At 44.8% G+C, this 14958-nt stretch overlaps 1 protein-coding gene across 3 annotated transcripts; it reads right to left on the bottom strand.

The window, feature by feature from the left end:
* Positions 1-704: 704 nt before the first annotated feature.
* FPR2 (formyl peptide receptor 2) lies at positions 705-11095 on the bottom strand. 3 transcript variants are annotated; one of them, XM_081807681.1, is made up of 3 exons: positions 11028-11074; positions 2846-3007; positions 705-2302 (listed from the first exon to the last, which is right to left on the bottom strand). In XM_081807681.1, the coding sequence occupies exon 3, from the start codon at positions 2289-2291 to the stop codon at positions 1236-1238; it is 1056 nt and encodes a 351-aa protein (XP_081663807.1). In that variant the 5' UTR covers positions 2292-2302; positions 2846-3007; positions 11028-11074; the 3' UTR covers positions 705-1235. The 3 variants fall into 3 exon arrangements, with proteins under 3 accessions (XP_081663807.1, XP_006739786.2, XP_081663808.1); XM_006739723.3 differs by lacking the exon at positions 2846-3007 and having other exon boundaries at positions 11028-11095; XM_081807682.1 differs by lacking the exon at positions 2846-3007 and having other exon boundaries at positions 11031-11081.
* Positions 11096-14958: the final 3863 nt, after the last annotated feature.

Raw genomic sequence — 14958 nt, 5'->3', positions numbered from 1 at the left:
AAATGTAAACCACATGGGACATTGTAAATATTGTAAACTGCAGTGAGAATCTACTGGGCACTCCCAGTTCGTGAAATGAGGGTGAGAGATCATTTTTGCTAGACATTAAAGGTTCTTACTTGACACCTGGATGACAGTATTGTCTATTGATTTATTAATTCAATATTTATTGAGTGTCTGTCTATCACACATTAGGCACTATTTTATACATAGGGTGTGGGGATCCATCAGTGAACAATATGGGCCAAAATCCCTGTCTTCAGATAGTTTACATTCTCAATTTGTGAAGGAAGCCATACCAAGTACTACACACAGTTATCATACTGTTTCATGCCAATAAATCTGACAGTTTGGATGAAATGCTAAATTCCTTGAGAGTCACAGTTTACCAAAATTGACAGAAGAGGAAATAGAAAATCTGAATAGTCCCATAGCTATTAAAGAAATTGAACTCATTACTAAAAGCCTTCCCAGAAAGAAAACCCAAAGCCAACTGTCTTCACTGGTGAAATTCTAAACATTTATGAAAGAAAAGAATCAGAGGAATCACTTCCCAAGTCTGTTTAGGGGGCCATCAGCAGTTTGATGTAAAAGCTGACAAGGACACTAGAGGAAAGGAAAGTAAGAGACCCATCTTTACATACACATAAATGCAGAAGTTCTAAACAAATCTAGAGAGATAAATTATAAATAGACAAAATACATCATGACCAAATGTGGTTTATTCTGGGACTGCAAGGGTAGTTTAACATGCAGAAATTAATCAGTGTAATGTATGATGATACAAATGAAAGGATAAAACTATATGATCATTTTAATATACGCATATAATGCAAGTCATACAATCCAATAGCCATTCATGATTTTAAAAAGAAAACTCTTAGTAAGCTATGAACACAAAGAAATTTCTGTAGTCTGATTAACAATAGCTTTAAAGAAACCCTAAGCAAAATTTTAATGGTAAAATAACTAGTTTTTCCCTTACTATACTCTCTCACCTAAACTTTACAAATTCCCCATCACTTTCTCTTCTCCTCCCTTGTACCCTTTGACAACCTCCACTTTATCCCAGGGTAGAGGCTGAGGTCCAAAATCAGAATGACACCTTATGTCACTTTTTTCCCCACAAGTCAGGGGACACCAAAGTATTTTTCCTCATGACCCAAGGTAAGATGAAGCTGGAAATGGGAGCAGGGTTAAGAGCATGCAGAGCTCAAAAATGTCCCCCAGCCCCCTCACATTGCCCGTAACTCTGCTTCTGCAGATGGTAAAGCAGATTTGGCTGTTGTGTCACTGGTCTGGTTTACATCCTCGCTAAGGGCCCTCTCCAGACTGGCAGGCAGGGAGTGGATCAATCGCTCTCGGAAGTCTCGGCCCACAAAGACATAGAGCATTGGGTTGAGGCAGCTGTTGAAAAAGGCCAGGGAGCTCGTTGGATTAACAAAGACAGTAAGGATTTTGTACTTACGCTCCAACAACATCTCTCTGCGCCAGACTGTGCTTAAAAGGGCAATCAGTTGAAAGGGGAACCAACAGAGAAAGAAAGAAGCCACAACAGCGGTAAGGACCCGTAAGGGACGGCTGGACTTAATCATGCCTTTTTTGTGTATCTTGGCAGCAATGAGCCCATAGCAGATAGCAATGATGGACATGGGCATGCTGAAGCCAATGATAAACCGGATGATCCCTCTGGCCGTCAACATGGTGAGGGCCACCTTCATCCTCTCTTCAGTACTGTTGCCCCAGGATGCAAAGTTGAAAGTACATTGTATATTCCCTGTTCCATCATTTACTGTAGTCAAGAAGATGAAAACTGGCAAAGTAAGGATTAGGGCAAGAATCCAGGGTCCGATAATCACTTTTGTAGCCAGACTTACAGTACGGTGGTTCTGGGCCCAGACTGGATGCAGGACACAAATACAGCGGTCCAGGGCAATGCAAGCAATGAGGAAGACACTCCCAAATAGGTTTATGTCCACCACAATGTGAACTGCCTTGCATAGGAACCAGCCAAAAGGCCACTGTTTTCTCATGGCCTTTGAGACAATGAGGAATGGTAGGGTGGCAGTGAAGGAGAAGTCGGCTATGGCGAGGTTCAGGTAACAGACGGTGGTGACTGTGCGTGGCATCCGGAATCCAGCCACCCAGATCACAAGCCCATTGCCCAGGACGCCAAGGACAAAGGTGATGCCAAGCACCACCAATGACAGGATCCGCAGAACCGTGTAGCCAGCAGGCTCATGGAGCATCTCTTTGGGTCCATCCATTGGGATGGAGATGTTGCTTTCCATCTTGCCCACACCTGAAACATTTCAACAATTGCCATGTCTCATCTGAGGAACCATCTTACCACATCCCTATTCATGGCCAACATCACCCTCCACTAAGCTCCCACTCCAACCAGGACACCCGACTCTCCTGAAACTTGTGGCCAGTCATACTAAAAATTGGCACTCCCTTGGCTATTACTTTGGGAGAGGATAGTTCTCCATATTCCCACAGTTATTCAGATGTATTCCATCTATCAGGCTGATTGCCTAGTCAAGAGGATTTCAAGGCTCCTGTTCACTAGCAGAAAACTACTCTGAAGGTATAGAGATAAGAAAAAATTGATAGACAGTTATGGCCTAGTGAGGGGAAACACTAGACTCAGAGTCAGTAGGTCCACCTCTCACCCATGATTCACTGCATAGATGCTGGTAAGCTCGGCAAGCTCTTGCAGCCCCAGGTTCTCCCAGACTCCCAGCTCCCACTATGAGAACCCTTCGCCGGCTGTTTGCTTAGTATTGAGGTTAAAGTTTTAGGATTTGGTTTGAGTTTATAATTGAGGACTTTGAACAGTTACCGGTAATATGTAGTAATATTGTTACATCATGTGGATTCTGTGCTAGAGGAAGTCAGCAAAGGGGGCCCTATCTCTACTTTCAACCTTCTGTTTTTCATTGCTTGATATGGAGCTCTTCTCTGGGATGTGAAGAATTTTTACCCATTGCATAGCATTAGTGTTCTGTGGGATAAAGAATGTGAGAATAATAAAATTTGTTAGTAGTATTTGTTGGGTTCTTATCTGAGACCATGCACTGTGTTAATTGCTATATATGGGGATCCAGTTTGATCTACATAAGAATGCTATAATGCTCATTATTTCTGGTTTTCATAAGAATAAACTGATGTTCAGAGCAATTATAGAAACTGCCCAAAGTCACTTCAGTAGTAAGTGGTAGAGGAAGGCCTTTGACCCAGGTTAATCTGGCTTTCTCTGTTACACCACTGTGACAGACATTGCTGGTTGCCCCCAACATCCATTCCCCAAGTCTCTTCTGCTGCCCAAACTGTAGTTTTGTTTAGTTACTCATCCTTCAGGGAAGGTGTTCCTCTCAGTCTCTGGAGGCAAATTCTGATTAGTTTCACCAGTAATTGGAATCCCCTTTGCTTTGCAAGGGCTTGCTTTAACAGTGAGCACATGACTAAATCCTGGACAATAACACTGCTGGAAAATATCAGGGGGGGAGCTTCTGGGATAGATTTCCTTGCTTTTAAGAATCTCCCTTTTAAAAAAGAAGAAAGAATAATCCCCCCACCAAAAGAAAAGAATAAGAATTCGAAAAAATGTAGTGTCTGCATCTGGACCAGGTCACATCTGTAACTACTGCATCCAGATTCAACCCAGAAGTCTGTGTGACTCATGCACATTAACAAATTTTCTCATATTGTGATCTCTTAGCTGTATCAGAAATATCCAGAGTGGCTGGGGTGCCTGGCTCGCTCAGTCAGTGGAGCGTGCGACTCTTGATCTCAGGCTTGTGAGTTCAAGCCCCACGTTGGGTGTAGAGATTACTTAAAAATAAAATCTTAAAAAAAAAAAGATATCCAGGGGGGCTACTAATAATGCATATTCATGAACCCCACTCTGGAATCTCTGCATAAAAGCTAAGGTGGTCTTCTATGGCCTCAAAAATTTGAGGATCAATTTACTCTGGGCTATTCGGCCTCAAGAGAAATTGCAATTACCAAGCACCTGTTCACATTTAATACTCATAATAATATTGCAAGGTGTTGGGGCGCCTGGGTGGTTCAGTCAGTTAAGTGTCCAACTCTTGATTTGGCACAGGTCATGATCTCAGGGTCATGGCATGGAGCACCACATCAGGCTCTGTGCTCAGCAGGGAGTCTGCTTGCGATTCTTTCTCTCCCTCTTCTTCTGCCTCTCCCCGCCCCTCTCTCTAAAATAAATAAATAGGGGCACCTGGGTGTTTCCGTCAGCTAAGTGTCTGAATCTTTTGGCTCAGATCATGATCTCAGGGTCATGAGATTGAGCCCCACGTCAGGCCCTGTGCTCAGTGAGGAGTCTGCTTGAGATTCTACCTCCTCTCCCTCTGCCCCTCCAGCTCGTGCTCTTTCTCTCTCTCTAAAATAAGTAAATCTTTAAGAAATAATAATAGGGTGAGGGAATGGGGTAATTGGTTATGGACATTAAGGGGGGCACTTGATGTAATGAGCACTGGGTGTTGTATGCAACGGATGAATCACTAAATTCTACCCCAAAACTAATAATACGCTATATGTTAACTAACCTGAATTTAAATAAAATAAAAACATAATAATAATAATAATAATAATAATATTGCAAGGTGTCTGTTGTTATCCCTTTTTTATCAAAGGGAAACTGTGGCCCAGGGGTTTCAGTAGTTTGTTCAACATCATGCCCAGCTAGTCAGCAGAGGTGGCAAGTTTTGAAAACTGGATTTAGCCAATTCCAGAGTCACTGCCTTTGCCAGTCTAAAATGCTGCTTTTTAAAGGGGTTCCCCCAAGATTACCTGGACGTGATCTCCCTCCCTCCTGTCCTTCTTCCTGTCTTTACCAGTCACTTTCCCAGTGGGTCTCTATGGCACATTGCTTGATTTAGTGCAATTTCTCAACCTTGGCACCATTGACATGTGGGGCTGGGTAATTGTTAGTTTTGGAAGACTGTCCTGTACACTATAGAATGTTTAGCAGCATCCCTACTTCTACCTACCAAATGCTAGTAGCAGCTCCACCACCAGTTGTGACATCCAAAAGTAAATTGTCAAATGTCCCCTGGATTGGGGGGGCGGGGGGCGGGAAGCACTCCCAGTTGAGAGTCAGTGTTACCAGTGTAAAAAGTGCTGGGCTCTGGAGGGAGGTCAGTCTTTATTCTACTCTTCATCTGACACCTGCCCAAGGAGTTCTTAGTGCCATCTCTTTGAGCTTCAGTTTGCTCCTCTGCAGAATGGAGGCAGTTTTATGGTGAAGACTGATTTTTCAGGTGAGGATTAATTGAGAGTAGACATGGAAGTGTTTGAGGCAGGACCGAGTGAGTCTTTAACAGATGGGAACTCTTGGTCTTCACCTGGCTCTGTACTGTGTCCTGGGGCTCAGTCCTGGGCCATGCATTGTGGAAGCTCAAGTTCAAGTCAAGAACAGCGTTCATAACAGTAGTAGTTAGTACTTAGGAACATTTTCGCATATGCCAAGAGCTCCTTTAGCCCACAACCCTCACATATGAGCATTTGAAATTCCACCAGAATTGTCCCCTCAACTCTCTTCCACCCACCATACTTCCTTGACAGAGTCATGTTCTCTCTACCCACTCACTAACCACCCTGTGAGGCACTCAGAAGATATGATGTGTTCAGTGATCCATAGATCTTGGTTTAAAAATGCTGCTACATGGGGCGCCTGGGTGGCTCAGATGGTTAAGCGTCTGCCTTCGGCTCAGGTCATGATCCCAGGGTCCTGGGATCGAGTCCCGCATCGGGCTCTCTGCTCCTTGGGAGCCTGCTTCTCCCTCTGCCTCTCTCTCTCTGTCTCTCATGAATAAATAAATAAAAATCTTTAAAAAAAAAAATGCTGCTACAACAAGGAAGGACAATTGTGCAGTGACAGGAGGGGAAAGGCCAATGAAGCAAAATTGTACATTATGGGCCCACCCTAGCTGTAGTTTGGGAGACAGGACCTGTGAACCACACACAATACTATTGTGGATTATGAGGGCTCCTGTTCAGTGAGCCCCTCAAATGTGCCAGTCACTGTCCATTTTATAATCTCCAATTACAGCAACCTTCTCTGGGATAAGGAGAGGAAACCACGGCTCTGGCAGGGGAAGTGACTTGCCTGGTGAGTGTCACAACTACTATGGGGCACAACTGAATTTATGACCAGATTTCAAATGGCAGCTCAGTACTTCTGTGTTAGCTTACTCTACTTCTCTAGCATATTTGCACTTCCAAGTTTTGCTTTTTTTTTTTTCCCTCCAAGTTTTTAAATAACTGTTTCAGTTCTCCTTTTCTCCTCTCTGCTTTTACCTGGCTTCGCCCCTCCTCGTCCCCGTTCTCAGCTGATGCCTTTGCCTCATATTGTAATGGGAAAATGGTAACCATTAGAACTTTTCAGCCTGCGCTGCCCGAAACCTTCCAATCTACTTGCACTTGTTGTAGTGAGTAAAGCATTCTCATTCATCCCAGCAGCTACCCTCCCATGTTTGCTCTGGATCCCTCTCTACCTCACCTTCCTGAGAACTTTCCTCCTGCATTATCCCTTTTCTTTTCTGCCAAAGACAAAAATCCAAGATTTTCTTTCTACTAAGGCCATTCTCACTATCACATAAATGTTACCGTATCTCCTCCCTATAAAAAGAAACCATCCCGGGCGCCTGGCTGGCTCAGTGGGTAGAGCACATGACTCCTGGTCTCAGGGTCATGAGTTCAAGCCCCACAATGGGCGTTGAACTTACTTCAAAAAAAAAAATAAATAAAAAGAAACCATCCTTGGCCCATATTCTGTTCTAGCTTCAGCCCTATTTCTCTCAAGAGAATTCTTTCTGTGAAGAGGATTCACAGCCAAACTTTAGAAGGGAGTGTCTCCACTCCTCACCTCACATTTTCTCCTACACATACTCCAGACTGACTTCGCTGTTCAGCACTCCACAGAATGTGCTCTCCTCAGGGATACCTGTGGCCTTTTTGTTGCCGGCTCCAGTGGTCCCTTCTCAGTCCTCATCCTGATACCTCAGTGATGTAGCACCCATGTGACCCCTTCCTCCTCCTCCTTTTTTTAAAGATTTTATTTATTTACTTGAGAGAGAGAGAATGAGAGAAAGAGAGAGCATGAGAAGGGGGAGGGTCAGAGGAAGAAGCAGACTCCCCGCTGAACAGGGAGCCTCATGTGGGACTCGATCTCGGGACTCCAGGATCATGACTTGAGCCGAAGGCAGTCACTTAAATGTATCCACAGTACACTCTTGGTTGTTATTATAGCTCAATTGGCCACCTCTTCTCAGTCCAATTTACTAGCTTTTTCTCCTCTAAATTTAACTTTTTTTATTTTTAAAGATTTTTTTTTTTAAGATTTTATTTTAGAGAGAGAGCGCTCTTGTGCTCATGAGCAGGGGGAGGGGGAGAGGGAGAGAGAGAATCCCAAGCAGACTCCACATGAGCATGGAGCCCAATACGGGGCTCACAATCCTGAGATCATGACCTGAGCCAAAATCAAGAGTTGGATGCTCAACCGACTGAACCACCCAGGTGCCTCTGGAAGATTTTATTTTTAAGTAATCTCCACACCCAACGTGGGGCTCAGACTCACAATCTCGAGATCAAGAGTCACACATTCCACTGACTGAGCCTCCAGGCACCCCCTCTAAGTTTAACTTTACATGTTAGGGTGTCTCTGGGTTTATACCTGCTCCCTTGCATCCTCTATACATAGTCTTTCCATAGTATCATCCAGTCTCATGGCTTATAATACCACACTGATAACTTCTTTTTTAAAAAGTTTTATTTAGGGGCGCCTGGGTGACTCAGTCGTTAAGCGTCTGCCTTTGGCTCAGGTCATGATCCCAGGGTCCTAGGATCGAGCCCCACATGGGGCTCCCTGCTCAGTGGGGAGCCTGCTTCTCCCTCTCCCACTCCCCCTGCTTGTGTTCCCTCTCTCGCTGTTTCTCTGTCAAATAAATAAAATCTTTTTTTAAAAAAGTTTTATTTATTTAAGTAATCTCTACACACGGCGTGGGGCTCAAACTCACAACCCTGAGGTCAAGAGTCACATGCTCCACCGACTGAGCCAGCCATGTGCCCTGGTACCAATAGCCACCTTACTTGAAATCTCCCTGTGGGAATCCCATAGGCATTCCAAACCTGACATTACCCAAACCAAACTCTTAACTATCCCATCCCCCCAAATCTGCCTCTCTCCCAGTATTCCATATCTATCTGGATTAAACACTCAGCTGTTAAAGCTCCAAAACTAAAATGGATCCTTGATGTCTTTCCCTTATCACTCCAAATCTAAAATGGATCCTTGATGTCTTTCCCTTATCCTTATCATTCTTGATGTCTTTCCCAAGTCTATTGATTCTGTCTGCAAAGCAACTGAATCCACACCCAGAATCATTCCCATCCCCAGTGCTCTTGTCCATGGCCCTTCGTCTGGCTTGCATATTTGCACTGAACTTGCAAATAGCTTGTTCCTGTTTCAAATGCCTCCCCCACCACTACTCCCCCAAAAATCCATCTTCAGAGAATAGCCAACTGATCTTTTTTTTTTTTTTTTTTTTTAAGATTTTATTTATTTGGGCGCCTGGGTGGCTCAGTTGGTTAAGCGACTGCCTTCGGCTCAGGTCATGATCCTGGAGTCCCAGGATCGAGTCCCGCATGGGGCTCCCTGCTTGGCGGGGAGTCTGCTTCTCCCTCTGACCCTCCTCCCTCTCATGCTCTCTCTCATTCTCTCTCTCAAATAAATAAATAAAATCTTAAAAAAATAATAATAAATAAATAAAAAAAAAAGATTTTATTTATTTATCTGACAGAGAGAGACACAGCCAGAGAGGGAACACAAGCAGGGGGATTGGGAGAGGGAGAAGCAGGCTTCCCGCAGAGCAGGGAGCCCGATGTGGGGCTAGCCGACTGATCTTTTAAAAACGGAGAGCATGACATTATTCTGCTCAACATTCTCCAGTGGTTTCTAAACTCCTGACTTCCAAGCTCAAGCTTACCGAGCACTCTTGGATCTTTCCTGTCTATCCCTTTGTGACCCAATTTCCAAAGTGTAGGAGAGTCCTCACACCAACAAACAATTCTTGAACACCAGCAGGTGTGTAAAAATTCAACTCAATTCTGACGCTATCAGACTGCACAGCTTAAAGGTTCAGTCCTAAAAGATGCCCCCTTGCCCCTGGGGCAGTTCAGACCCCAGTTACAAGCCCAGGATACCTCTGCTTCTGACTGACTGTCTCTAAATCATAGGTTCCCACAACATCTTCCTCAGATTCGATTAATCTGTTGCAGTGGCTCACAGGACCCAGAGAAGTATTTTACTTGCTAGATCACCAGTTTATTATAAAAGGATATAACTCAGGAACAGCAGATGAGAGAGATGCATAGGGCCAGGTATGGGGAAAGGACTCAGAGCTTCCATGTCTTCTCCAGGTGGGCTGCTCTACCCGCATCTCCACATCTCCACGTGTTTTCACCAACTCAGAAGCTCCCTGAAGCCTGTCCTTTTGGGGTTTTATGGAGGCTTCATTACATAAGCATGATTGATTAACTCATTGGCCATTGTGGATTGAATTCAGTTTCCACCACTTCTCTCCCTGGAGGTCCGGGAACTGAGACTGAAAGTTCCAACCCTCCAATCACATTGTTGGTCCTCCTGGTAACCAGCCACCCCATTAACTTAACAAGACATCTCAGTTGCTCTCCTGACTTAGGAGATTCCAAGGGTTTTAGGAGCTTTGTGCCAGAAACAGGACAAAAACCAAATATATATTTATTATTAGATATCACAACATCACACTCAATCATACTCCATATTTTCATTCTGATCTTGCACAGTACACTCCATCCAAATGGAGTTCCTTCAATTCCTTGAACATGCCAAGCTCATCCGCCATCTCAGGGCTTCTGCATCCTCTGTTCCTTCTGCCTACAGTGCTCTTTCAAGCTTCCCACATTTGGCTCTTACCGAATATTCATCCTCAGCTTAGTAATTACATCTTCAGAGGCACCACCTGGCCCACAATGCAGAGCAGCGACTCCAGGCACAGTTTATCCTACCAGATATTTTTATTTATTTATGCATTCTTTCATTTTCTAGTCTAAATATCCTCCACATTAGGAGCTCCTGGGTAGCTCAGTCAGTTAAGCATCTGCCTTCAGCTCAGGTTATGATCCCCGGGGTCCTGGGGTCAAGGCCCAAATTGGGCTCCCTGCTCAGGGGGGAGGCTGCTTCTCCCTCTTTCTCTGCCCCTCCCCCTGCTCGTGCTCTCTCTTGTGCACGCGCACTCTCAAATAAATTTTAAAGAATTTTACATGAATGAATGAATGAATGAATGAATGAATAAAATAAATATCATCCACATTCGTATATATGCTAGAAGACTACCAAATTCTTTCGGTGCTAAAACTCTAGAGTAACGCTGTCCAGTAGAAACATACATGCAGGGCACCTGGGTGGCTCAGTTGTTAAGCGTCTGCCTTCGGCTCAGGTCATGATCCCAGGGTCCTGGGATTGAGTCCTGCATCGGGCTCCCGGCTCAGTGGGAAGCCTGCTTCTACCTCTCCCACTCCCGCTGCTTGTGTTCCTGCTCTCGCTATATCTGTCTGTCAAATAAATAAATAAAATCTTTAAAAAAAAAAAAAACATACATGCAAGCTACATGTGAGGCTTACCATTCTTTCTACAAAGTAAAAGAAATCGATTTTGATAACGTATTAATTTTAAATAATACATTGTATGTAACCCAACATGTCAAAAAGAATATCATTGAAACATATAACCAATATAAGAATTACCAATCAGCTATTTTACATTCTTTTTCCATGGTAAGTCTTTGAATGTACTAAATGGGTGTTACACTTAAAGCACATCTTGGACCAGTGAGAGCTCAATAACCATATGTGGCAAGTGGATTCTATATTGGACACCCAGCTCTGAAGGTTTAGGAGATATCTACCACCTAGCAGATGTTCAAATAATAATTTTTGAAATTGTCCGGCCCCCAACTTACCACCAACTGAGATCTGTTTTCTGTTGCTAGTTCCCAGCTTCCTGCAGAGTGACTCAGCTTGGGCAGATATTTTATTGGATAAGGTGGGGGAGGGACAATGGAGCTGGAACCAATCAGGTGGCAGAAACCCAGGGCTTTTTGCAATTTCCAGAAAGCACCCTGGATATGTTGTCTGTGTACTCTCCTTAGAGACTGAAGTCTGAATATTCCCCTCACCTCCAGCCTACTGTGGGAGACAGGAATTCAGCCCTCTAAATGTCAAGGGTCAAGGAGCGTGGGTGTCCAGGCCCTTTCTCCTTCAGAGATTCAGGAAAATGAAGGAAATAATTACTGAGGTGAGAAGAACTCAAGACAAGCAATACAAAGCGGGAGATGGTGGTTAAGCAAAAACTTGTTTCTCTCCTCACATAACAGTTCTGACACCAAATGTGTAGTAAAGGGCTGGATCCCACAAGACTGCCCCATTTCAGATGCTACTTGCAAGTCCCAGGTTGTCACCTATACCTGACTGACCCGCTATAAATCAGGGGTCCCTGTGAACCCCTCCTCAGGTTCAGTAATTTGCTAGAGTGGCCCGACAAACTCAGGAAGGCAATTTGCTTCTGTTTACCAGTTTATTATAAAGGATACGACTCAAGACCAGTGGAAGCCGGCATCCGTCATGTCAGTTTGGATGAAAAAATGAACAGTAGAGTTCTTATCACCCCCAGGCCTGGCTGGACCAGCTGAGGAACCTGTAGGAACGCAACCCCACTAGCTTACAAGTAGTTAATTAGCACTACCGTAAAGATATAATCACCAGATGTACTTAATGAAATCTCTAACATAAAGAATAAAGATATTTTTCAGATTCTCAGTCTCTTGAGTTGGAAAAGACCTCCAGGGAACCAGATGAAGTGTTACTATAGCATCCAGCTTCTCAGGAGACCCCTGCCCCAAATTTTGCCCATTATTTTATTTTAAAGATTTATTTGAGAGAGAGCACAAGCAGGGTGGAGAGGGGGAGAAAGAATCTCAAGCACACTCCCCGCTGAACAGGGGCCTGATGCAGGGCTTGATCCCATGACCCTGAGATCGTGACCTGAGCTGAAATCAAGAGGCGGACACTGAACCAACTGAGATACTCTGGTGCCCCAAATTTTGCCCTTTAAAACCCCTCACTTGCAAGCCATTAGGGAGTTTGGGGCTAATGAGCATTAGCTCCACATTCTCCTGGGAGGCGCCACACCAATAAATAGCTCTCCTTTCTTCACCGCCAAAGCTCAATGTCAGTTTTTATTGGCTTGCTGCACATCAGGTGGACAAACTCTCATTTGGTTCGGTTACACGGCCAAATGGAAGAGATGCATACAGCAAGGTATGCATACGGTGGAGTGCACACTTTCCTCTCTGAGGGTACCACCCTCCCAACACCTTGGTGGGTCCACTAACCTGGAAGCTCATCAGATCTTTCCAGTCAAGAGTTTTGTTTTATTTTTTAAGATTTCATTTATTTATGAGAGAGAGAACATGAGCAGGTTGAGGGACAGAGGAGCCCTGCATGGGGCTTGATCCCAGGACTCTGGGATCTGACTCATGACCTGAGCCGAAGGCAGATACCCAGCCGACTGAGCCACTCAAGCACCCCTCCAGTCAAGAGTTTTTAGGGCCTGGGTGGCTCAGTCATTAAGCGTCTGCCTTCGGCTCAGGTCATGATCCCAGGGTCCTGGGATTGAGCCCCGCATCAGGCTCCCTGCTCCGCGGGAAGCCTGCTTCTCCCTCTCCCACTCCCCCTGCTTGTGTTCCTGCTCTCGCTGTGTCTCTCTCTGTCAAATAAATAAAATCTTTCTTTAAAAAAAAAAAAGCGTTTTGGGCACCTGGGTGGCTCAGTTGGTTAAGCGACTGCCTTCGGCTCAGGTCATGATCCTGGAGTCCCAGGATCGAGTCCCGCATCGGGCTCCCTGCTCAGCGGGGTGTCTGCTTCTCCCTCTGACCCTCTTCCCTCTTGTGCTGTCTCTCATTCTCTCTCTCAAATAAATAAATAAAATCTTTAAAAAAAAAAAAAGCGTTTTTATAGAGCTTAATCTTCAGCTCCCTTCCATCTTCCCTTCCTGAGATCAGTGTATATGGGGCTGAAAGTCCCAAAGCTTTAATCACCTGGTCTTTCAGAGGCTATCTAGGGGCCCCACTTAACTCACCTCATTAGCATAAACTCTGGTGTGATCGAAAAGAGCTCCTTAGGTATAACAAAACGCACTTCTATCACCCAGGAAATTCCTAGGGTTTTAGGAGTCTGTGCCAGGAACCAGGGACAAAGACCAAATATATTTCCTATAAAACACAGTGGTGCTGGGCGCCTGGGTGGCTCAGTTGGTTAAGCGACTGCCTTGGGCTCAGGTCATGATCCTGGAGTCCCGGGATCGAGTCCCACATCGGGCTCCCTGCTCGGCGGGGGGTCTGCTTCCCCCTCTGCCCTCTCCCTCTCGTGCTCTCTGTCTCTCATTCTCTCTCTCTCAAATAAATAAATAAAATCTTTAAAAAAAAAAACAACAACACAGTGGTGCTAAAAACAATGGTGGGGGCCCCTGGGTGGCTCAGTTGGTTGAGCGTCCTACTCTTGATTTTGGCTCAGGTTATGACCTTGGGGGAGATTGAGTCCTATGTCGGGCTCCGCACTCAGCATGGAGCCTGCTTGGGGTTCTCTCTGCCCTTCCACCCTCCACCCCACTCCCCCCACTCCCCACTCCCCCGCTCTCTCTCTAAAAAATAAATAAATAGAGATAAAAGGAATAGTAACCAGGAACATAGAGAGAGGTAAGGGAGATGTGTAAGAGAGGAGCCTTCACCCAACACCATCATCAAGATCGAGCCCCTCCCCTTCTGCTCCTGAGGGAGATAACTTTGGGGCCACTGATCTGAGGAGATGGGCCCTTTCTGAGATTTTAAGCACCATCATACTGTTCCACAGAGTTGTTCTCAAATCCAGTGGGTACAGCTGTGGAGAGCCAGAAGACAAGAGTCTAAGAGGAAGAGATGAAGACAACTATTTTCTTTGTTTTCTTTTTTCTCACAGAATCACTATACCAATGGGGTGTTTTCAGTTATGTTATAGGAAAACTGTGAATCCCTTAAACCATGAAGAAATTTATTATATCAAAAAATTGGGGGATGCCTGTGTGGCTCAGTCACTAAGCGTCTGCTTTGGGCTCAGGTCATGATCCCAGGGTCCTGGGATCAAACCCCGTGTTGGGCTCCCTGCTCGGGGGGGAGCCTGCTTCTCCCTCTTCCTCTGCCTCTCTCTCCCCCTCTGCCTGCTGCTCCCCCTGCTTATGCTCTCTCTCTCTCTGTGAAATAAATTTTTTAAAAATTTATTTCTGAATTTAAGAAGGTTCTTAATTGAGTTTAATGTAATCCTTCTAGTCCACCATCCCATTGGTTTTCTTCCAGGGGCTTCCTGAACATGACCATAAGATGACTGCCATTATTAGAGACATCACCATCATGTCCACATAACCTCCCAAGCCAGGAGAATGGGGATGGGCAGAAAAACTGACTTCATATGCCTCTGTCATTTTCTAAGGGAGAAAAATCTGTTCTGGAGTCTCTGCAAACCTCTTCTTATTCTTCACTGGCAGAACTGAGTAACATACCCATTTCCAGACCAATCCCTGGCCAAAAAAAAATGTTTTAATGAAGTTGCCTTGATTGGCTTACAATGAAGGAAATTGCCACCTGAATAAAATGGAACCCACTTATTAAGGAATAAGGGTGGTAGATATTATATAGGTGTAGGCCTCCAAAGAAGTTCTCTCTTGCTGGCTCCTGGGGATGTAGAAATTAATCAGACACAGGCTCTGATCAACTGAATGAAGAGATGAGACAGTGAAGTGCTTGCGTCACTGACTCAGGTCCTTGGGCTCTCCAAGCAATAGAAATTTACTAGAGGCCAAAC

This window comes from Leptonychotes weddellii, chromosome 16, assembly GCF_054177405.1.
Source record: "Leptonychotes weddellii isolate Sample4059 chromosome 16, ASM5417740v2, whole genome shotgun sequence".
Lineage (NCBI taxonomy): Eukaryota > Metazoa > Chordata > Mammalia > Carnivora > Phocidae > Leptonychotes > Leptonychotes weddellii.
Note: the sequence above shows the minus strand (reverse complement) of the source record. Positions and strands in the feature narration are given on the sequence as shown.

What these genes read in the sequence shown, in the direction of transcription:
- FPR2 (XM_006739723.3), bottom strand. Translation starts at nt 2,291, where the DNA reads ATGGAAAGCAACATCTCCATCCCAATGGATGGACCCAAAGAGATGCTC.